Source organism: Kogia breviceps, chromosome 13 (genome assembly GCF_026419965.1).
Source record: "Kogia breviceps isolate mKogBre1 chromosome 13, mKogBre1 haplotype 1, whole genome shotgun sequence".
Taxonomy (NCBI): Eukaryota; Metazoa; Chordata; class Mammalia; order Artiodactyla; family Physeteridae; genus Kogia; species Kogia breviceps.
Genome location: NC_081322.1, coordinates 39,216,220 through 39,240,637, shown reverse-complemented (window position 1 = coordinate 39,240,637; position 24,418 = coordinate 39,216,220). Strand labels below are relative to the sequence as shown.

The 24,418-nt window shown below is 36.4% G+C and overlaps 1 protein-coding gene across 6 annotated transcripts in view; it reads left to right on the top strand.

Moving 5' to 3' along the window:
• Positions 1-24,418, top strand: part of PDSS2 (decaprenyl diphosphate synthase subunit 2) — a 263,251-nt gene that overhangs the window by 139,969 nt on the left and 98,864 nt on the right. For all 6 annotated transcript variants that reach the window (XM_067011560.1, XM_067011559.1, XM_059083060.2 and 3 more), the window contains exon 3: positions 9,000-9,198. In XM_067011560.1, the coding sequence (XP_066867661.1) occupies positions 9,000-9,198 (199 nt within the window). The remainder of the gene's footprint in view (positions 1-8,999; positions 9,199-24,418) is intronic.

Below are 24,418 nucleotides of genomic sequence, written 5' to 3'. Positions count from 1 at the left end.
TAGGACTTTGGGCCTAGCTTACTTATTAAAAAGTAATATTTGACACTTAAAGTTATCACTATGAAAGTTTCTGTCACCTGGCGTTAAAAGCATATACTTTTCCTTTTTATTATTGTTATCTTACTATTTTTGATATTTTGGTATTTTTGAAGTATATTTTAGGAACTCTTGCTCATATCAGCTTTCCCCTCTACTTTCTCCATTCTTTTCTCTTATGGAGCTTTCTTTCTGTGGGACCCTGGAGAGAGAAGCAAAACACAAATGAAATAACTAGTGTGTCAGATGACAATAAGTGCTATGGAGGGGAAAAGAAAGCAGGAAGTAGAGATATAGAGTGCTGGGAGGAATGGGAAGGTTGCTGTTGTAAGTGGAGTAGTCAGAGAAGGCCCTACTGATCAGGCGCACTTTGAAGGGACCTGAAGGGAGCAAGTAACTAAACCTTGCAAATATACAAGGGCAGATTAGTCCAGACAGAGGAAGGGACAAAGGCCCTGTGGTAAGAACAGGCTTGGCTTGTTCAGGGAACACCAAGGAAGCTAATGTAGCTGGAGGAGAGTGAGCAAGGAGGAAGAGAGTAGCAAATGAAGTCAGAGAGTTAAGGGGTTAGAGGAGCAGGGGCAGATTGTGTTGGGCCTTGGAATCCATTGTTTTACCCTGAGTGAAATGGGGAGCCATTGGAGGGTTTTGAACAAGGAGCAAAGTGGTGGACTTCATCGTTTCTTCATCTTCCTGCTTGCCTCATTTCTAATCTTTTCATTTTTGCAAAGCTAATGGACTAAAAATATTATCTCATTATTATTATAATACTCCTTTTCCAAATTATTAGTTAAGCGTCATTTTATATGGTTTTGACCGTTTGTGTTTCTTTTGGAATTACCTCTTCATTTCCTTTCCCAGTTTGCTCTTGTGCTGTTTATCTTTTTCTTATTAATTTCTTGTCCAGCTTGGACAAGCTCCACATGTATTTTGAATATAATCATCTGTCTATTGTATGTATTGCAAATATGTTATTTCAAATCAGCCTGTATTTTTTTATATAACCATTTTTGTATATTTCACTCAATTTTATCCATTATTTTCTTAATGACTTCCTGACTTCCCATTTTATTTTGCAAGGCTTTCTCAGCCCAGGGTCATAAGAATGTTTTCCTAAAGTTATAGTTTCGTTTTTCACATTTATATATTTGATCCATCTAAATATATTTTTATCCTCGGAGTACAGTAGGTATCTAACTTCATTATTTTTTTCCCTTAATCGATGGCCAGTTGCCCCAACAGTTTTTGTAAGAATATTCCATTTTTTCCCTAACAATTTGAAATGTTATCTTTACCATAAATAATTAATTTTCCAAATATATTTGGATCTCTTTCTGGAGTTCATTCCACTAATCTATTAGTTTGTTCTTGTGATATTACGATTCTTTTAAAAATTGCAATAGCTTCATAGTAAGTTTTAAAACCTAGAATGACAGGCCTCTTCCAAAATTTTCTTTGTAATTTTCAAATTTATTCTTCCCACATGAACATAAAAATCAATTTTCCAACTTAAAAAAAAAAAACCTTTTAGGGCTCAAATAAAATGATTTTAAATAAATGACTCTTGCCTACCATTTTAATACTTTCAGAAACACCCGGAACTTTGTATGTTTTGGGTTTTAGAATCAGAGAACCCTGGGCTTCAACTCCAGCTCTGAAGTTTACCAGCTAGACTTGAGCAAGTTACTTAGCCTGCCCACCCAGCTTCCTTCTATACAATAGAGATAATGCTTACCTCAGAGAGCTGCTGTGAGTTTTACATTATTTTATTTATTAATCTGTTAATTGAATTATTATTATCCTTGCAAAATTATATAAACTTGCTCAGCATACAGTAACTAATTGGCTTAAAGGAATTTAGTAAGTGAGAGCCATTTCTGCTATTAGGCATTTTTAAAAATAGGATATTTGAAGTATTTTCAGATGAAATGACATGATGTCTGACATTTGCTTCAAAATAATCTGGAAGGAAGAAAATCTGGAAGGAAAGTGAAAGGTGTATCTAAAACAAGATTAGGGTCGACAGAGGTTCTTTATGCTATATTTTCTACTTTTGTTATGTTTGAAAATTCCAAAAATAAAAAGTTTTTTCAAGAAATACATCTTTAAAAAGGAAAGCAAAGAAGGAAGGAGGGGGGAAAAGGAAAAAATAGAATAAGAAAGAAAGAGAAAGAAGACTGTATTATCTTTTATCTCCTTTGCCTGTGTGGTGAAACACTATTGACTCTTCTATTATTTTAACACCAACTTAAACATGTAAAACATTTTAAGAGATTTCAAGTTAATATTAGGAACAATTTCTGATAATTAAAACTGTTCATCAGCAGACCTGGCTCCTGTGTAATTTGTTATTACTCATCCCTGGAAGGGGCTAATTGAGCTTAATTGACCTATGTGGTCACTTCCAGCTCTGATTCTATAAATATGACTTTTTAGTTTATATCATTCCTTACCTTTTGAAACTCAGAGTGATCGCTCTCCCCTCTACCTTTATAAAATTGATTGCTAAGTAAAGAACTATTCTTTTAACAAATGTTTATAAGCAGGCTAGGGAAGTAGGATAGTATCATTTACAGTGTTGTGAGGGAGAGAGAGAGCAGGAAGAAATATGGCTAAAGAAATAATTACAGCATAGTTCAACAAATGACTGAGCTGTGTTCGAAGGCTTTCATGCACAGAAGGAGTTAACTTTGGGGAAGTGAGGGAAGACTTCAGAGAAGTGACGCATGGGCTGATTCTTAAAAATTGTTTAAACAAAAATTTATCATTCACCCTATAGCGGCAAAAGTATGGCACATCTATACAGTGGACCTCTGAAGAGATGTTAAAGAGAACTAGGCGATCCTTTATTTGTAACTAATGTGGAACTATCTCCAAGAGATAATATTAGGTGAATAAAACCAGAGTGCAGAAATATGAACGTAAAATGTCTTTACCATTTTTGTGGTATAGATGTTTGTTTGTTTGTTTTGTTTTGTTTTTTTTGCCTGTGTTGGGTCTTCGTTGCTCCACACAGGCTTTCTCCATTTGTGGCGAGTGGGGGCTACTCTTCGTTGCAGTGCACGAGCTTCTCATTGTGGTGGCTTCTCTTACTGCAGAGCACGGGCTCTAGGCATGTGGGCTTCAGTAGTTGTGGCATGCAGGCTTCAGCAGTCGTGGCACGCAGGCTCTAGAGCGCAGGCTCAGTAGTTGTGACTCATGGGCTTAGTTTCTCCGCGGCATGTGGGATCTTCCCAGACCAGGGCTCGAACCCGTGTCCCCTGCATTGGCAGGCGGGTTCTTAACCACTGCGCCACCCCGGAAGCCCCTGTGGTGTAGTTTTTATTGACCGTATCTTTTAGGAGTTTATTTGACTCCAGCAAACAATAGCTTAAAGGAATGCAGTGTTTATCTCAGATAACAAGAAGTCTAGAGATGGGCATGTCAGAGCTGGTGCAGCCCTAAGAAGTCATCAGGGGTCCAGGCTTCTCATTTCTTCCTGCTCTACCATCCTTAGGTTGGGGGCCCTCTTAGGATCCTTAAAGTTTCTATTGTTCCCCCAGGCAGCTGGGCCATAACCAAACAGGAGGAAGGGGTAAGCTCAAAATGACAGAGGCATGCCATCTGAATCTGTCCCCTTATATCAGAAACTCAGTAGATTTCTCAGAAACTCCACCTAGTGGACCTCCGCTTACATTCATTGGTCAAACTGTGCTACACAATCCCCTCTAGCCTCAAGGGATCTTGAGGAGGTGAGTATTTTTAAATGAGTACATTGTCTCTCCAGCTCTAACTACAGGTATGTTAGTAGTGAGGAAGGAGAGAGTGAAGAGGTAACTAGCAATGTCTGCCATCTTATTTCTAAAGCTTAGGATGCTAAAAAAATTGGAGAATGATTGGAAGAATATGGATCAAAGCAGATTAAGTTGTTTAACATATAACTGAAAGAAAGTAATTTGGTGAAAATTCGTGTAAAAACATTGATTAATCCTCGAGGTTACAGTCAATGTAGTAATTACTTCCTTACTCTGATTACTTAATATAAGCAGTATTCATTTGTGACTCTTTTCCAATCAAGATTTAGCATGAAAAATACCCAAGTACTAAATTATATATACATAAGATTGCATGAAGACTTTTATATAAGATAATTTTAAAAATCCAGTACACTGAAAGTTTACTAGATTGCTTTGGGTGGCTAAAATAGGAATAAGATAATGAAAAGGAAAAATTCCCAGATTCTTTCATATTGTCAACTGCTTCTCTGCTGTATGCTAAATTAACTCTTGTGTAATGTGGCCTGAAGTTCTTTGTTTATCTAATGGTAAAACCTTAGAATTTGAGAGCATCATACTAGATAGTGGAATTGCAGGACAGATTTCAACATGACCAATCAATTCATTTCTATTCCTTGTAGAAAAGTAGGTACCAATAGTAATAATTTTGTCTCTTTTTGACTATTAACTACCAGTCTAAGTAATTTTTTTTTAATCCCCGAATCTTAGAATTTTAGAGCTGAATCTTTCATTTTAGGACTGAAATCCCTGAATCTTAGAACTGGAAGAGACTGTTTCTCCAGTTCCCCTCCTTTCAGTGTTCAGAAGACCAAGGGCATGAGAGTTTAAGGGATTTGCCCACGACCTGTCTGTTATAGGCAGAGGTAGAACTGTTATCCAGATTCCTGATTGAGTTAAATCACTTGATTTGATTCTAACCAAATGATTTGGAAACAACTTGATTACTTTCCCTAGCCACTATGAACAAAAAGAGTCAAGTCTAGTCGTAATATACTTTCTCCTAGAAAAATTCTCTTCTGTAGTGCTTAGAACTAAGGATGAAAATTAGACAAGTTTGTGGTGGGCATATACCAATCTTGGTAACATTGGTGACTTTGGCCCCCTACCACCATTTACTATTCATTAGGTAAATAAACATTTTAAATTATCATTGGTCACTATGACAAGGTGGCTCTGAGTTCCAGCTTTGTCCTTTATAAACTGAATGTTCCGACCAGGTATTTAACCTCCCAGACCTGCTGTAATTAGAATCACAAGTAGATAATATAAGTGAAAGTTCTTTGCAAATGGTGAGCACTGTACATATTATGGTTTTTCACTTTTATTATTACCACTGTTTTTGTTGTTTCTGGCCATGTGGCATTTGAAGATTGCCATTTGCTTAGTGAATGCAGTTTTATGATTATAGATGTCTTTATTAAAAGCTCCCAATCATTCATTTTCATCCTTAGGGTGATTCAAAACACCTACAACTTCTGCTTCCCTGGTTATTACTTTCTTTCATAAGCTGAACTGCCTGAGGGATTTATCCAGTGCTTAACCCTTCTTGAGTTTTATACTTGCTCATAATCTCATTGTGCAATTTTTGTGAAATGTAGCAGCAAACTTTTTTGTAAACTAGAATACATTGCAGGGTACTAATAAAATATATTTTTATACCTTTCTTTTAGTTACTCTTTTAAAGGATAGTTTTAAATTTTAGCTCCCTTTTTTTTTTTTTTTTTTTGCGGTATGCAGGCCTCTCACTGTTGTGGCCTCTCCCGTTGCGGAGCACAGGCTCCGGACGCGCAGGCCCAGCGGCCATGGCTCACGGGCTTAGTTGCTCCGCGGCATGTGGGATCTTCCCGGACCAGGGCACGAACCCGTGTCTCCTGCATCGGCAGGCGGATTCTCAACCACTGCGCCACCAGGGAAGCCCTTAGCTCCCTTTTTAAAAATGTTTTCTGTTAACTTCTCAATAGTCTTATAAGGCTCCATCCTTGGTGATTTTCTTTGGGATGTAGTGAGGTTTTAATCTAAACCATGAATTTACTCTTTTCAGAAGCTGTTTAACTCACTGGTTCATCTTCTCCTACACCCCCAGTTTGTAGTCAGATACAATATGTACATGGGGTCATTTTTACATATTCTTTTACTTTTTTGTTTGTTTTTTTGAAGCAAGGGGAGTAAATTAGAAACATAATTTTTCTTTTGTATATGCCAAGTATTTTGGCTCCTTTATTTTATTACATCTTTATGTAATTACTGTACTATAATTGTTAAACGAGTACTACATTTTTTTGAGAGAAGAGTCTCTTATATTTATTATTTGATTGTTTTATATTTATTTGTCTCCTTGTCTAAGGCTGTTATTCTAGGTCAAATGCTTAAATTTGACCGTTAAGTCAAACCCTTTTGTTACTTGAGCCTTTGTTACAGCTTCCTCCATTGATCTCTCTACTTTCACTACCTACTTTTTAATATTTAGGTATATTTTCTATCTTTCAAGTTACCACAGACAAAAGTTTTGCAAGTTGTTTCCCTACCTTGTAACACCATATGTTTTTGCTCAATCCCCCAATAACAGTTTCCTCACTGCCTTTCCAGATTCTACTAAGACTTTGCCATTTCTTCAGCCTTTATCTCTAGCCCCAAACATTCAGACTCAAAGCCATTGACACATATTTTAGGCTTTTGTTGCAACAGCACCCACTCCTAGATATACCAGTTTCTGTATCAGATAGCTATTGCTTCATAGCAAACTATCCTAAGATTTAGTGACTTGAAACAGCCATTTTATTTCTTACATTCTGGGGTCACTTGTGTGACTGCATTGGACAAGCCTTAATGCATAAATGAAGGCTTTACTTATGTCACGTGTGCTAATGTCTTTTTGGCCAAAGTAAGTCACATGGTGAAGCCCAAAGTTAGGGTGGAGGGGACTACACAGGAGCATGGAAATGAAGAGGCATGATTCACATGGGGCCATTTGTAACAGAGTTCAATGGATTTCTAGCTCTGTATTACTGTGTGCCTTTGGGCAAGTCATTAAACTGTGTACAACAATTTTCTCACCTATAAAAAGATGTTAGTAATACCTATCATAGGGTGGTTATGAGATTTAAATTTTTTAGTAATTGTTGATTTTTTATGATTATAAAAGTAATACTTCTGTTGTAGAAAATGTACAAACTATAGAAAAGTATAAAAAAGAAAACAAAAACATCTCTTGAAATCCTGTCTGATACAGTACTATACTATAAGCTCCTCAAGGACCTTCTCTATTTTAATTACTGCTGTAGATATATATCTTGGTTCTTGTTCTGAAAGATAAGGTCCTTGAAGGAAGAGACCATATTCTATTCATCTCTGTAAATCCCACAGCTTTGCATTTAGGATTAAAAGTAATAATGCATAAAAGTGCTTAGCCTAATGTCTGGCACAAGTTATATTCCCACTTAAATTGGAGTTTTATTAGATACCAGTAAGAATTCTCAGAAATCTTAAAGTTATACTGAGAACAAAGTATCTAAATGGAACTATGGAGGGTGGCCCTTACTGGTTAGCTTCTCTCTGGGGAATCCTAGTGACTCATGGGATAGAGAATGGGGAATGGTAGAGAGAAGAAAGGTGTCAGGATCTGCTTATGGATCCCAAACTATTTGGTGGAAAGGCCTCTTAATAAAAACTTCATTCAAGTGTCTTTGCGAGGGTGCTTGATACAAAGTTACACCAAACCCTCAGCTGCATGTGCCACAGTTCTGTCTTCAGCTTCATGATGTTTCCCTGAGTTTGAAGCATTCAGCTAACAATGGCAAGGCAGAGACACCAGAAACGTACACCTGATTTCCATGACAAACTGGTAATACTAGAGGGGCCACTTTGTGTTGCTATATGGGTATATGCAGCAACACAAATTGGAATACTGTGGAACCTGTCCCCTGCTAGCAGAGTCACCCCAAAAGAATGGAGGGATCAGTGATCATCAGTCATCCAGCTGGTATAATACTGAATTGCTTCAAAACCAACTCATAATTGATGCCAAGTAAAAGTACCGTGTACCCATTAAAATATGGCATGATTGAAAAAAAGTGCATTTGAAACTTTCAAAAACAAACCCCACGAAACTTCAAAATGCTAAGTGAAATAAGTCAGAGAAAGACAAATACTGTATGGTTTCACTTATATGTGGGATATAAAAAAAAGAAAACAAAACCAAAAACTGAACTCATAGATACAGAGAACAGATTGGTGGGCTGCCAGAGGTTGGGGTCGGGGTGGGTAGAGGGTGGGAAGGGAGACAAAATGGGTGAAGGTGGTCAAAAGGCACGAACTTCTAGTTATTTTTTTTTTTAAGCCATGAAGGGTTTCCTTGGTAGCACAGTGGTTGAGAGTGCGCCTGCTGATGCAGGGGACATGGATTCGTGCCCCGGTCCAGGAGGATTCCACATGCCGCAGAGTGGCTGGGTCCATGAGCCATGGCCGCTGAGCCTGCATGTCCAGAGCCTGTGCTCTGCAACGGGAGAGGCCACAATAGTGAGAGGCCCGCGTACCGTAAAAAAAATAATAATAATAAATAAATAAATAAATAAAAAGCCATGAAGATATAATGTACTGGGGATATAATATATAAATGGTGACTGTGGTTAATAACACTATTGTGTATTTGTAAGTTGCTAAGACAGTAGATCTTCTCATCACAAGAAAAGAAAAATTTGTGACTATATGTGGTGACAGATGTTAACTAGTCTTACTGTGGTGTTCATTTTGCAATACAGCCCTCCCTTGATATCCACGGCAGATTGGTTCCAGGACCCACTTCACATACCAAAATCCATGGATACTCAAGGCCCATAACCGGTCCTCCATATCTGTGGTTCCACATCTGCAAATTCAACCAACCTCGGATTGTATAATACCTAAGTATTCATTGAAAGTATCCTCATGTAAATGGACTCACACAGTTCAATCCCGTGTTGTTCAAAGGTCACCTTATGTACAAATACCAAATCATTATGTTGTACACCTGAAACTAATATAATGTTATATGTCAATTATATCTCAATAGAAAAAAACTTCATGAAAAAGGAATAATCTAAAATAAGAGACACTAATCTATAAAATATTTTGTTGTTGAAAACTGAAGTCTGACATTAGTGATAAGTTGGTATTCTTTATACTCAGACAAGTCTTACCTTTATGTTTTAGTCAGAGAAGTTTGGCAGAGATCACAGAACTTATCCATACTGCTCTTCTTGTACATCGTGGGATAGTAAATTTAGATGAATTGCAATCTTCTGATGGGCCACTGAAAGACATGCAGTTTGGAAATAAAATAGCTATCCTGAGTGGAGACTTTCTTCTAGCAAATGCCTGCAATGGACTAGCTCTGCTACAGAACACCAAGGTAAGACTGGGCAGGGTTTGCTTGTATCTGGATGGCCTTTGGTTGACTGCAGGAGCCACAGAGGTCTGGACACCCTGCTGCCTCAACTCCCCATACAGAGATGCTCAGTAAAATTGTGATGATGATAATGATGATGATGGCAGTGTCAGCACCAGTTAAAACTGGTAAATGCTAGGAAGGAGTTTTGAAATTAATTTCTGGTTTTTTCTGATTACAGATGGAATGATTTGTGAATTATAGGGTAGTATTAAATATTCAATATATAAATAAGTATTACCTATCATCTCACTATCCAGAAATAATCACTGTTGGTTAATATTTTCATGTATTTCCTTTCAGTCTTTTTTTGTTTGTTTATTCATACCCTTATATATGTGGATTTGGGGGTAACATAAGTGAGAACTTACATGTGCAAGATTTTTTTTAATCCTGCCTATTTTCTCTCATGGCATATATGATGTGGGCATTTTCCCATGTCATTAACTTTTTTCATAAACTTTCTAATAGTTGCACAATATTCAGTTATTTAGATGCAATATTGTTTATTTAAGAAGTTCCTTATTTTGGGACATTTAGGTTGCTTCTGATTTTTTACTATCATAAATAGATTTGCAGTAAACATCTTTGCACATCAGTTTTTCCTCATTCCAGATTATTTCTTTAAGATAAATTTCCTAGAAGGATTCAAAGGGTTTAAACATCTTTAGTATTCTTTTTTTAAAAAATTATTATTATTATTATTAATTTTGGCTGTTTGGGGTCTTCGTTTCTGTGCGTGGGCTTTCTCTAGTTGCGGCGAGTGGGGGCCACTCTTCATTGCGGTGCATGGGCCTCTCACTGTCGCTGCCTCTCTTATTGCAGAGCACAAGCTCCAGATGCGTAGGCTCAGTAGTTGTGGCTCATGGGCCTAGTTGCTCCGCGGCATGTGGGATCTTCCCAGACCAGGGCTCAAACCCGTGTCCCCTGCATTGGCAGGCAGATTCTCAACCACTGCGCCACCAGGGAAGCCCCTAGTATTCTTGATATATATTGCCAAGTTGCTTTCTAGAAAGATTGTAGAGGTAGTCCTTATTTATCAGTTAGGATTAGGTATGACTATAAAATAACAGTGAACAAAACAAGATAAGAATTAATTTTTCTCATTTTTAACATATTTTTACTATCTGGGAGTAGGCAGTCCAAGGTTGATATGGTGATTCTAAAGTCAGGAACCTAGGCTTCTTCTATCTTACTGCTCTGCCATTCCTGTCTTATCACTTTGTGGCCCAAAATAGTTGCCATCATGTCTTCACTCCAGTCAATAGGAAGGAAGAAGGAGGAAGGGCAAAGAAGGGCAGATCTCCTCCGTTGAAGATCAAGTAAATGTACATCCTGGACACCAAGGACAGTCTCAGTGTAAGTCTGCTGTCCCAGATTCCCATCTGACTTAGCATTTGTCCTGGATTTTTTGTTTTTAACAGAGATGGTTACTAATAATTACATTAGAATAAGCCAGCATGGGTTTGATAGATCTCTGCTTTCTACTCCCAGCCTCTGCCTCAATTTTTGTCTAACATAATCCAATAATATGTGAGATCCATGTACAGTAGGGAGAGTTCTCATGTTAAGTTATTATTAAATCTGAAAGACAACCAGCAGTAACGCCTCTCTTTTCCCAGTACTTTCAGACACCTCCCAATCAAGGACAGAATGCAGGGCAATTGTTAATATAACAAAGTACCCTGAATGTCTGGAGACAGTTAACTCCTTTCTGTCTCAGGTGGTAGAAGTATTTGACACTACTGCCCCAGCTGACCCATTTGGTGTATCACCCAATTGTATGGCCCAAGTCTGGCCTTCAGGAGTCATAAAACCACCAGGTGCCAGTCCAAAAGCTCAGTGGGAAATATAGTAAGTTAGAGGTCCATTGTCTATGAAATAGACATGTGGGAAATCGAGGCTGATCAGTTCTGTGTAGACTGAGTGTGGTGACCTAGATGGGTGGGATGGGGGTGGGGGTGGGAGAGAGGTCCAAGAGGGAGGGGTACAGGTATACATATAGCTGATTCACTTCACTGTACAGCAGAAACTATCACAACATTGTAAAGCAATTATACTCCAATTAAAAAAAAAAAGAATAAACTGAGCACACTTGCTTGTATGTTGTAAACTGGTATTATTTTATTATTTGGCAGCACTTTGTTTTGTTTTTATTATTTATTTATTTGTTTATTTATTTTGCCTGTACCCGATCTTAGTTGCGGCATGTGGGCTTTTTAGTTGCAGCCTGTGGACTCTTAGTTGCGGCATGCATATGGGATCTAGTTCCTCTACCAGGGATCGAACTTGGGCCACCTGCATTGGGAGCGCAGAGTCTTACTCACTGGACCACCAGGGAAGTCCCTGGCAGTACTTTGTTTTTGCAATAAACCTTTTGGCAACAGCTCAAAAAAATAAAAGTATATATTTTATGTTTAAAAAGTGCTAGATTTTTGTTTCTCAAAAAAGTTAATAAGGAATGTGTAACTTGCATAAAATGTTTATTGATGTTTACTGTCCACTATGGAGACCGTAGTGGTATCACTGACCACATGAAAACAAGAAGAGTCGAATCTGCTGAAAAAGTGTCAGGATCTAGTTCCAAAATTAGTAGTTACTTTAAGGAGGCTTAAATGGTTTAAGCCATGTAGCTGAAGAAAGTATCCATACAACTCGGTAAAGCCTAACTTTTGTTTAGATAAATAACTATTCTTCTAAATTGATTTCACTCATTTTTGACTACAAGCGATAGCTTTATGTTTGTTCTCTCCAATGATGGAAGAACTTTGCAAACAGTTAAATAATTCCAGTTTCAGTTGAATGTTACTAGGTACTTCAAGTAATTAAATCATTTTAGTTAATTCTAAAAATGTTTTCTTTTTCCATCCATTCGTGGAATCAAGGTAAAGCTTTTGGAAGTATATTCTATCAAAGGTAAAGACATTTTGAGTGAGATTGGAAATTTAGTTTAAAAGTTGAATATGAGGGACTTCCCTGGTGGTCCAGTGGTTAAGACTTCGCCTTCCAGTGAAGGGGGTGTGGGTTCAATCCCTGGTCAGGGAGCTAAGATGTCACGTGCCTCATGGCCAAAAAACCAAAACATAAAACAGAAGCAATATTGTAATAAATTCAATAAAGACTTTAAAAAAAAGTTGAACATGAAAGATAAAATTGTTAGTTTACAATATTAATACAAGTACAAATTTAGGTGAAACACAAACAGTGTTGTGATAAAAATGACCATCTTACTATCTTGAGAAATCTATGGAGTACTTGGAACTGGTTGAGGCACACCCATAATTCATAATTGCATCGAAACAAACATCAACATTCTACTAATTGAAATAGAAGCTATTGTTACAAAAATTTACAAATATCTTTATAGTCAGAGTCTCTGGACTACAAGATTTGGGGGATATAGCTGATGTTGAGTATAAAACTATATAGTTCAGCACCATAGTATGTGCCTTCTCTCTTTGTTGCCTGTCATCAATCAGATTTTAGAAATCTTTATGCCCAACAATGGTATTGAACTTTGTTATAAATGGCTCATCAAAGTTTTGGTGACATTTTGTTCAAAATCAATTGGAAATCTGAAATCAAGTGTTCAACAACTGAAACACCCAATGAAGCTTTTATAGAACTGCAATTAATGAAAACAAAATTTCCATTGGAATTTTTGCCTGCAGAAGGAAAGAAGGAATTGAACAACATAAATGGTAAGAACTCAAATGCTCTACAAGATTAAAATTTGCAATTCTGTACTTTTGATTTGGAATATTTCATCTTGCAGGAAGAATATTTTGGTGGTGCTCCTATTTTGAATAAATTACACACATACATGAGTGAAATGAAATTGAGAAGGCCTAGACTTTGCAGCATCTAATTTTGGCAAAACATTCAAAAGAATCATAGAGTGAATTTATTTGACAAGTTTTATCTTTTAAAAATATTTGTCAAAGAAAAGTACTCTGAAGGAAGCAAGAAGACAGTACCTTGAAAATATTTGGGGTGGAATAGTTACATTTTCCAATGTGAAAAAAAAAAATTAGAATAGAGTGTCTCTTCTATTTAGAAAATTTGCTCTGAGCTTACCAAGTAACTCAGAACCTGTAGAAAGAGCATCTTTCTCAATTAAAAATATTATGGTCAACCAATAAGAATCAATTAAAATATCAATAATTTCAAATTAATTAATTATAAAATGCAACTGTGAAGAATATTGCTAGCAGTTTTTTTTTTTTTTTTCTTTTTTTTTTTTTGCGGTATGCGGGCCTCTCACTGTTGTGGCCTCTCCCGTTGCGGAGCACAGGCTCCGGACGCGCAGGCTCAGCGGCCATGGCTCACGGGCTTAGTTGCTCCGCGGCATGTGGGATCTTCCCGGACCAGGGCACGAACCCGTGTCTCCTGCATCGGCAGGCGGACTCTCAACCACTGCGCCACCAGGGAAGCCCAGCAGTTTTATTTTTAAATGCCATATTTTTACAAACACATCCTTCAGAAAAATGCCAGTGACACAATATTAGAGACAGATATTGTTAAGAAACAAAGTATGTGAATATGTACCAAGAATAATTATTCTACTGACTATTTTTTAATATTCAGATTATCAATATAAAGAAGTTCTTTTTTATTTTATTTTAATGTACATGGATATATGTTATTTTTATTTCTTTTGAAATTTTATTTTTGAAAATGGTTTTTGAATAGAACTAGTTAACAAGTCCCCCAGTATAATAAAATCAATTGTTAGTTCATAAATACCAGTTTCAAAAAGTACAAAATTTTAATTATTTTAGCACTCCCTTTTACTCTCACTGGCCCAGTTCAGATGATAAATTGTATAGTGTCACCACTTTAAAGACATTTCTCAGAAGTTATTTGAAATCCTTCTGCTTACATCCTATTGGCTAGAATTTAATGATATGGTCACACCTAGCTGTCAGGGAGACTAAGAAATGTAAACTTGATTGTGGGGTTGCCATGTGCCCAACCAAAAATCCGGAAGATGCAGAGAATAGATACTGGGAGACAAGTAGCCTTCTGCCCTACCTTCCCATCCCACTTTTGGCTAGCACATATTTTCATAAGACAGACCTGCTGGTTTTAGGAGAAAATAGTATGGTATCTTTAATATATAGTTTATATTCATCTGAAAAGGAAGCTAAAGAAAGAAATGAATTGGCCATATAAAATGGAATCATAAATAATCTCAGTTGACTTGGAACCCACTCTCTGACTGCACTGTCCAACTTCCCTCTTCACCATACCTGCTATGGTCTGTGTTGAACTTTGGGTCTTGGAGTGGGAGGAAGCCTCAGAAAGTACAGGTCTGGTATGGTTTCTGGGTGCCTTGAGCTGAACATGACTAGCCACACATACTGGCCACTCATGGTTTAGACCTACATACCTGAGAGGAAGAGATGTTACGGACATACTAACTAGGTCCACATTTCAGTAATTAATTAGCCCTCAGCCTGGCCCCTACCATTAAAAAAGAAAAAAAAAAAAGCTTATTGCCTTCAGACAAATTTATATCTGTTCGCTCTGATCATCAGATCTAACTCACTTAAGCTATTCCGATGAAATGTTATATAAGGTTAAGATGGTGGTATTAAGTACAAATATTATTAACATGCTATAATGACACAAACAAGTACTCTTTTGTGTTAACCAGTTTATGGGAATAATATTTAATATGTTCCTTTTTCTTAACTAGCTTGTATCATTCACACATTCTTTCTTTCAGTGTGGTTCAAGTTCAGAGAAAATGGAGGCTTTGTTCCCATCAAAATCAAATCAGATTCACAGCCGGTGAAATCCACTCCTGGTGTTTTGCATTCAGAAGCATCACTATAAATGTTCCAGAGTCTAAGACCTCCACCATCTGCTCCATTAGGCACTGGATTTCAGTAGCACTACTTGATTTACTCCCCCTACCCACCCCCCCAAAATAAGCTTAGAATATCCAAGCAACGGTTCAGCCTGAAGCTTCTCCTTGGAATAAGAATGATCAGGCATTCCCTTCCCCTCCAGTGAGCCCTGTACCTTCACGGTCTCTGCACAGGTTTGCACCTTTAGATTTGCATTTTATCAACCTTTGTCTGGTGAGGAATTTTTGTCCTTTTTAAGCCATGGTATGTTTTTTTCTGACTTTGATAGTTGTGTGTTAAATTGAAGCCTTTATTCTACACAACCCCGTTCATCCAAAACATGGATCTTTTGCACATTGTTCTTCAAAGGGTCATTGAAGGCTCTACAAGGTCAATTTCAAAAGATGCTTCACTGGCTCACTTTTTGTGAAAGACCTTGACTACCATGTCCAGGGGTCCATAATTGATCTTCTACAAATCTAGGCTTTTTGTAGCCCTCTTTTAATCATAATAGATGATTTCCAAATCATGTGAACAGTATTTTAAACTGAGTAGATTGTATGGGGTAACTAAAATGCTTTATCAAAGAATTTTCTTTGATAAAGCAAATCTCCCATATTCAGAGCCAGTTCCTTTCATTTAAATACATGGCAATATTCCCCTTAGAATATTTTTTTTAAGGAAAGTGAAGTTTTATCTCAAAGGAGGAATAATTTTATTAAATGAGTTCCCAGAAGCTTAAGTATAATACTAACTACTAAAAGGGGGGTTTTGAAGGGAAAGAAAAGGTGGTGATAAATAACTTCTCTACATATGGTTAATATCTTGGTAAAGTTAGATTCTATTGAATGATGTTGTAATTTTCTTTTATAAGAAAGAAAAACTGTCGGCAATAACATAAATAGAGGCCACAGAAATGAGGGAGCAGGTAAAACATAACACAGAATTGTTGTGTATAGTTTTCTGTTTCTCCACAGTAACAGCCTGCTTTTTCTTTGAGGGTGCACATTTAGCTTGGTAATTAAAATTAGCATATTTGTAACAACTTTAATTTTTTATGACTTATGCATTCTACCAATTTCCCATTTTATTTTGCTACTGAATTCTTGTCTGAATTTCTATATTATGTGCTTATCACTGTACTTCTGCTGGGACAGGCCATTAGATGAAGTATTCTGCAGTCATATGGAATTCAGAGCTGTTTTATAATTGCCAGGGGTAAAATTAGCAAAGTCAATTATTCTCCCTTTGGCTTTTCCCTGAAGATATTAGGAGTCTTCAAGGTAATTGCCTTAGGTAACACATAGATTTTTAAATATCTCTAAGTATAGAAATTAGTATATTAATCCTCTGATAATTGTCTTCTTACTGTTATAGCTGTAGTCACGTAAGCGTGAATTAACAAGATTTTGAATTTAGTAGTGAGTTGAAAAATTAATGCTTGAGTTATCATTCATTTTCAATTATGGGACCTAAGGGCAACTTTTTATTTTAGTACTTCACTATATAAAGACCCTGAACTAAGAGACCTCAGATGCCTCTTTTTAAGCTGTAAATTCCCTGACTCCATTGAAATAAATTGCTCTATGTTGTGTTCATGTAGAACATCACTGAATGCTGAAGTGATAGTGTCATGCCAGAATCTAAAATTTTAGTGTTTGAGCATCAAGCTATCAATGAGACATGCTGAATAATTGGGGGAAAATCATAACATGGAAAAGGACTATAATTTAGAAATCTGGCTGACCATTACAGTTTTCCCCTCGTCTCTGTGTTTACTTGTAGACTGGATTTGTATTTTAAGATTAAGCCAAAGTGTAAATAAGACTGTGCACAGTATTATTTGTCATCTTTAAAAAAAAAAAACTGTTTTATATGTACAGTGATGACCCTAGAATTTAAAGAATTTAATTCACCATGTTATTTTTTTAAATCTTTGTAGTGATTTTCATTTAATGGACCTATGATTATACATCTGTGAGTTAGTTAATTCTGGGGTCTTGTCTAAACATCCCAGAACATTGTCATGACGTCACTCCTGGGGGGCATTCTATTAAGCATTAGTGATTTATATTTCTAAATAACCAGTGGCACAGATGTAGTCCTTGCATAGCTGATGTATTTCCTTATGTTAACTTTGTTTTCCAAAATTATACATATGTTGTTTACAAGGAAGAATTTTATTTGTATAAATATGCTCAATTTATGCATATAAATCTCCTCCTTTTATACCATCTATATATTTTAATAAAGCAGCTGCTATTGGTTATTTGATGTTTTTCTTATCTGTTATATTAATTTTACTTTCAAGTTCATGTTGCAAAGTGAAACCTAAAAACGTACGATGTCATATGAAATTTAAGTTTTTCTGTCATATTCATTTAAAATAGACATTATTGTGACCTTGTGTGTTTACAGTCTTGTCATAAGTATTTTACCTGTGGAAATTATTGAATTGATTGCTTTCATCCTCTTTAGTTTGGCACCCAGGATTAATATTCTTTTCTTCATATGACCCAGTCAAGGGTAGATTTTCATGACTAGAGTAAATATTTGCAGAACATAAGTGGGGTGTCATACGTTGTAACGATAAAGGAAACTATCTCCATATCAGAGAAGTCAAAATGCTATTATAAAATTACAATTTCAAAATCCCCCCAAAATTTTTCCAGCTTTTTTTCTTATCACATACTAACATAGCCACATGTTAAACAGACACTATTTATATTGAGTCTGATTCCTTGTATTTAAAGTAAAAGTGATAAATGTTTGAGATATGTACTAGAAATAAGAAGACAGGGACTTCCCTGGTGGTGCAGTGGTTAAGAGTATGCCTGCCAGTGCAGGGGATGCGGGTTCAACCCCTGGTCCAGGAAGATCCCACATGCCACAGAGCAGCTAAGCCTGTGTGCCACAACTACTGAGCCTGCATGCTGCAACTACTGAAGCCCACGCACCTAGAGCCCATGCCCTGCAACAAGGGAAGCCACCGCAATGAGAAGCCCGCACACCGCAATGAAGAGCAGCCCCCGCTCTCTGCAGCTAGAGAAAGCCCACGCGCATCAATGGAGACCCAACGCAGCCATAAATCAATAAATCAATAAATTTTTTTAAATGGCAAAATATTATGTTCTCTTAAAATGTATTATCTCATTAAAACCTTGAACTTTACCCTTGTGGTGCCATAAAACAATGGAATGAAGTATCTTTTTGTCATAGGAAGGTCAAATGCCATCATGCAAAATGGACACTTCTCTGAGTGTCTGTGTCAAACCAGAAACCTGAAGACAAGAAAAAAAGAGCAAGAGAAGCATTTCTTCCATATGCCTGGCATTTAAAGAAACCCATTTTTTAAAAAGTCTGTGTTTTACAAAAATACACCCTCTGAAATGGGTACAGTTGAACCCCACACTATGGTTGGCCATGAGAGGTAGAAACACACTGATAATGGCAATCTCATTGTATACTTTGGCAACCTCAATTTTTGTAAATCCCTTTCCCACTTCCTAGAAGTAAAATTAATTAAACCAGCTTTTTTTTCCCCTCCAATTTCACTGACATAAATTGCTACTTCTCCAAAGCCAGAGAGAGAAAAAAATGTATTTTACAGCTTGAGTTATTCAGTACTCTTCTTTTGCCTTTCTAATGATTTTACTCAAGGAATTTCCTGAGTTCAGAGTTTACAAAGTACTAGGCACATGAACAGCTGATCCCTTCCTCTTCATCCTCAGCCACCTGACCCTGGTCTCTTCTCCAACCTTCCTTTCTTCACCCAGTAGACTTGTACACAGTGCCCCTTTCTTTGTCTCCTACTGTTCACAACTCAGTTCATTTCACCTTAGACAGTCTCGAAAATGTATACACATCCTCTTCAACTGTTTTCCTCCAGTTTTTCATTCTTCTTTTACCTGTTATTTCAGAAAAATTGCCCCCAAAAATTTTTTTTAAAAAAGAAAAATTGCCATCCACCATTTTGCCTTCTCTTTGCTTTTTTCAAGAGGAAAAATAAACCAAGAAACTTGGAGTTGAAGAACACAGAGTAAAGCTTGGTATACTCCTGTGTTAAGAGAAAGTAAAATTATAATTAGAAATGAAATAGGCATAGGAAAGAACCAGTGTCTCTACCCTTATTCTCTTATTAAACCAAATTTCCCTGCAACCATCAACATTTAAAGATCATTTAAAAAATATTTTCTATTTAGTTTTGTTTTCCAATTTTGTTTAGTTGCAAGTATTATAAGATTGTGGTTTTCAATCCTATTTTTAATTACAAGTATATGGTATTTCTAATATTATGGGCTAACTAAGCTTTTGTGGGCTGCCCTGGGAACCTAGCCATCATTTATAGCCTTTTATTTTAGAAAAATGTAGTATAAGCTCCAAAAAATTTACTGATAGATGAAATTCCAAAATGCAGTGCATTTGTAATCTGGTGCCTGCTATATTAAATTAATACTGAATTTGAACACCATAAGCAAAAGAAAATTTAAGAGCATCCAAAAGGATCCATGTGACTACTTTTCATTACTTTTATTGATATAGCTTTGGTTTTAGCATTTCCATCATTTTCCTCTGAGTTGTAAATACTCAACGAAAAAATTCACTCTAAGCCAAAGTTGGCTTACACGGCCATAACCCAGGAGCAAATTTTATTTATTTAGCAATAGTGATTGGGGAAGAGCCCTTTTCTGGCAGCTAATGACCTACTGGAAGACTTGTGTGCCCAAGGCAAAGCTGAAGGCCATTAGCCCAGCAGGTCATTAACTGACAAATGCCTGACCCTGAGGTCATTTCTGATATTGTAAACTGTGAAAACATTAAAGTGGGTTTGTTAGAAAGTATGGCTATGCCAAGGAATTTGTTTTTAAGAATTTTGGAAAATGCATTAAGTTGTTGTTATTCGTGTGGCTTAATTGTCTTTGTTCAGGTCAGTCAGATATCAGTAAACATCAAAACTATACTGTGTGTCTGTGTTCAATCTTTAGTTGACAGTTTCCCTGTTTAGAATATCAGATTAACTACTTCATTACTAAGCAGCTACACTCATGTGGATCACTTATGTTTTCATCATATGTTGAGCTTTATAGCACTTATCTATTTTATATTCCTCAGTGATGACATATAAAGCTACAAAGAGGCATGGAAATAGCCCTGAAATAGAAGTCTGTAGACCTAGTTCCTACCCCTACCTTTTTTTTTTTTTTAAATTCGCCATTTAACATTGGACAGCTCATTTTATCTCTTAGAATTCCAGTTGAGATCTTTTTCTCCAGATTGTTTATCTAATGTGTTAATACTCCATTTTCAAAATGAAATTAGAAACTACCTAATGTAGAATATTTAATAGTTATTAAAATTACTACCAAACATTAAAAAAACACCTTATATTTTTGAGTATTTACTATGTAGCAGGCACTGTTGTGTTTTTTGCATATTAACCCATTTAATCTCTCCTGAGACAGGAAAGGGTTAAATAATTTCCTTGTGATAATCAATGGTAGAGTTGCTGCCTAAATCCAGGCAGTCCGGCTCTGAAATCCTCGTGCTTAACTAAAGTAGAAGACAAACCAACAAAGAACCATGAGGCCTTTTTTGCCAGCAATTTTGCAGTTACAGATACTGGAATTTATAATATCTTAAACAACTAGTGATTTTAAATATTGGAGTAAACAATACAAACATCAATAGGGTTTTATAAAACATTTTAGAGAAATAACTACTAAGCAAAGGCAACTTCTTTTCTTAGTTTCCTCATCTATAAAATAAAGGCAGCATTATTTCCATCCCCTACCTCCTTGTCAGTGTGCCAATAGTCTACAATTCTGAGTGTTGTAGGAAAGAGTGTAAAGGTACAATATATAACCAGATTCTGACAAGGGCATTAAATATGAAGAGAAACAAAGAAATAAAGAAAAATTGTTAATAAAAATCAAAGATGTAATAGAGAAACCAAAATGTTTTATGAATGTCAGAGATCTTAAGATTGACATGCATATTTCAGCAGTCTAAAGTAATACCCGCCCCATAGCTGATTCACTTTGTTATAAAGCAGAAACTAACACACGGTTGTAAAGCAATTATACTCCAATAAAGATGTTAAAAATAAATAAATAAAGTAATACCCCAAATTAGTGAACTCATCTTTATGGCAGATTTGTGATGAGAAACTTAGGCTTTATTTTTTCAAGTACTTTAAGCCATAAGGTGATATGCAGATGTAAATTTCTGAAAAAAGTGTTTGAACAAAGTGGTAACTGTGCAAATTTATTTTGAAATAGTTAAGATTTATACAATGAATTCAAATCTTAGAAGAGTATTGGTAATTCAACGAAAAATTTTGTGTGCATGTGCTAACTAAACATTAGAGATAACAGTTTAAAATTCAATCGTATATCTATAGATTTGAGAATTTCTAACCCAAGGGTATTCATTATTTGATTCAAGGGTACAATGCAGCTAGTCTCAAGTTTCTACTACCTAATTTTTTTAAAGGAGGGGAAAATGGATTATCTAATTTTCTAGAATGCAGTATTAGTAGGGCCAGTTATTTTTAGAATTTCATTGAATCACAGATTTTGAAGAGCTGCGAAGGTATTTGGAAGAAATACAATTACAGTTTTAGACAGGATGCATGGATTTTAATGCATATGAGTCATGCTTTTATTTCTGTGACTGCCTTTGAAGTGCTGACCTTGGGATGTCTCTAAATTACAAACATCTGCTTTTCAGTGTGGCAATTTGAAGAGGAACTGATTGTGCTGAAAGGTGAACTGTGTTACCCAAAGGACATGGTATCCCTGGAATTTGCAAGATGTATGTGTGAATTCCAGAAAAATCCTGAAATTTTAAACTCTTTGGCCAATGTGGTCTAAACCAATTTGTTTTCATGAATCTAATAAGATTGAAGCTAATAGTCAACATCAGTTAATATAAACCAACAAGATTGTTATGCACTCTAACAGAATATATCCCATAGCACCCAAGAATGATTCTGTTTTATCCTGCCTCTGTTTACACTCAGTTAATTTACATGTTTTTGTTATAAAGTGATAAAGAAGTTAACACCTCTACAAATATATTTCAGAATAACAATGTTTAAACTGCATGTCGAAAATTTGAGGAATTTGTTTGCAGTTCAGATGGCTAACCAAAGTATGAGCTATACCAGCATGATGTAAGATAATGGTTCAAACCACAGATCACATCCTGTTTGTTGGTGGGTGGTGAAATAGTTTTAGTAAATCACTATCAACACTTTTTTAATGAAATGCAAAAAAAAATAAGAATAATGAAACTTTTGTTTTATAGAACTTTTCACTCATTTTTGTGCATATGCATGTATGCATGTACTGTGTCATGATGTAAAATATAGTTCTGACTCTGGGTTACAATTTAAAAATTTTGAAAGCTGGTACTACTAGGCAGTGTTCTAGGCAGCAGCATCCTTTCAGTTGCATGAAATACTGTACTATGATTCTGGTGTTCTGAAGATTCACATTGTAAACGTCTCAAAAGTGGGATTAACTTTTCAGTAAAATCATACTTGGATAACCTTAGTTAACATCACTGAGAGGGCCCTCAAATGAAGCAGTGAAAGCAAAATTTAGGCTATCGGCTACGTGGGGAAAAGTGTACAGATCATTGAAATGGCAGACATGATTGTCTTCAGAGAAAGTCCAGTCAAAACATGGTGTAACAGTACCCGTAAGTAAAGAGCATATTAACGTGGACCATCCTGAGTCCAACAGACTTCATGTGCAGGAATTCTCATGTTGGAGAAGGTGGAAAATAGAGCAGCTGACTGCTGTATGATAATGAGAGACAGAATTACTTTGTTTCATGACTAAGCATGCAGTCCTCAGCAACTATTTACAGTTTTTGTAGCGATGCAAGGTACTTGACACAACCTTTTTTTAACCTACTGGAAAGCATCTCCTTTTTCTTTATTTCTTCTGAAAAGTTTCATCTTGATGTCAGCATTTTAAATTATCTGCCACTTTTCAGGAACCTAATCATTGTTTAAATAAATAAATGATATTTTTCATTGTTAAGTGACAAGGCCCAAGAATCATGCACCTTCAAAAAAAAAAAAAAAAAAGAATCATGCACCTTCATTCAAAAAGTGAACAACTTTTTTGGATTACTTTTGTATTGCTAGTAAAAGAAATCCACATTTTTGGCAAATTGACTATTCCTTACAATTGTTATGAATAAAAAATGTATGCAGCTGCACATTTAGGTGTTTCTGAACATGGGACTTACTGTTGATAAAGCACAGATACCTCTTACCTAGATATGCAAACTGAGGCCCAAAGAAGTGATGTGCTGGCCCAAGGTCATGCAGCTCATCTGTGTATTAATCCTCTAGGTGATCAAAGACAAATAAATGGCCTTTATATGGCCATCACTAGTCTCATTAGTACAGTGCCAGGTACATAGTAGGCTATCAGCAAGTGTTTCTGAAATGAGTGCACCAGCCAATATAATGTTAAATTTCAACACTTCATACTCAAGCCATTTTCCTGAATTTGTGGACTATTTAAGTTTTATCAGCTGTGATTTTACTTTTCTGGAGTTCACTGAATTTTCATGAACCATTTTGACAAATGTTACCAGTAGTTAGAGTTTAAAACCAATGTATCAGCTGTTCTAAATTAAAAATTAAGATTACCAATTTGCTTAGTTTTTGCTGCACCTGTCCTACTGGTAGTGCCATTTCTCTCTCTGCTCTTCCCCCTTAGCCAGAAAGAAGTTCCCAGCTCACTAGAACAGATTGCCATCCCTCCCACAAATAAGTACGGCCTTACACATTTGGCAGCATTGAAAACGCTCCCTTCAAAAAGCCGAGTTAGAAGCTTCTTCCAGAACTCCTGTGAGTTAGTGGTATGTTTACTGCAACAGACCTTTCATCAATGTCTTCATTAAACGTGGTCCTTGTCTGGTAGGAAGGAGTGGAGAGAACCAGTCTTTCACAGACTTCATCAGTGGCTTGTTAAAGCCACTCATTTATATTAATCAGCATGCAGATTAGGGCTCATCTGGGTTGTGTGTGCCCAGGTGGTGGGTGAGTAGATTCACCCCTTATTTGGCCACTGCTTCTGCTCCCCATGTTCTTCAGAAGTTGCTTCTCCAACGAGGCTGCCAGCCTGGAAGATCTGGCTGGGCACTGAGGACTCTACCTGGAACCAGATAGTTTGCTTAAACCCAGTTTGTAAATGATAAAGTGCTTTACAAATGTTAGATATTATTGACCTCTATGGGAGAGCGCTACTCCTTTACCAGTCCTTCTCTACCTCACCTTGGTAATGTAGGTAAATCTTTCTTTGTTA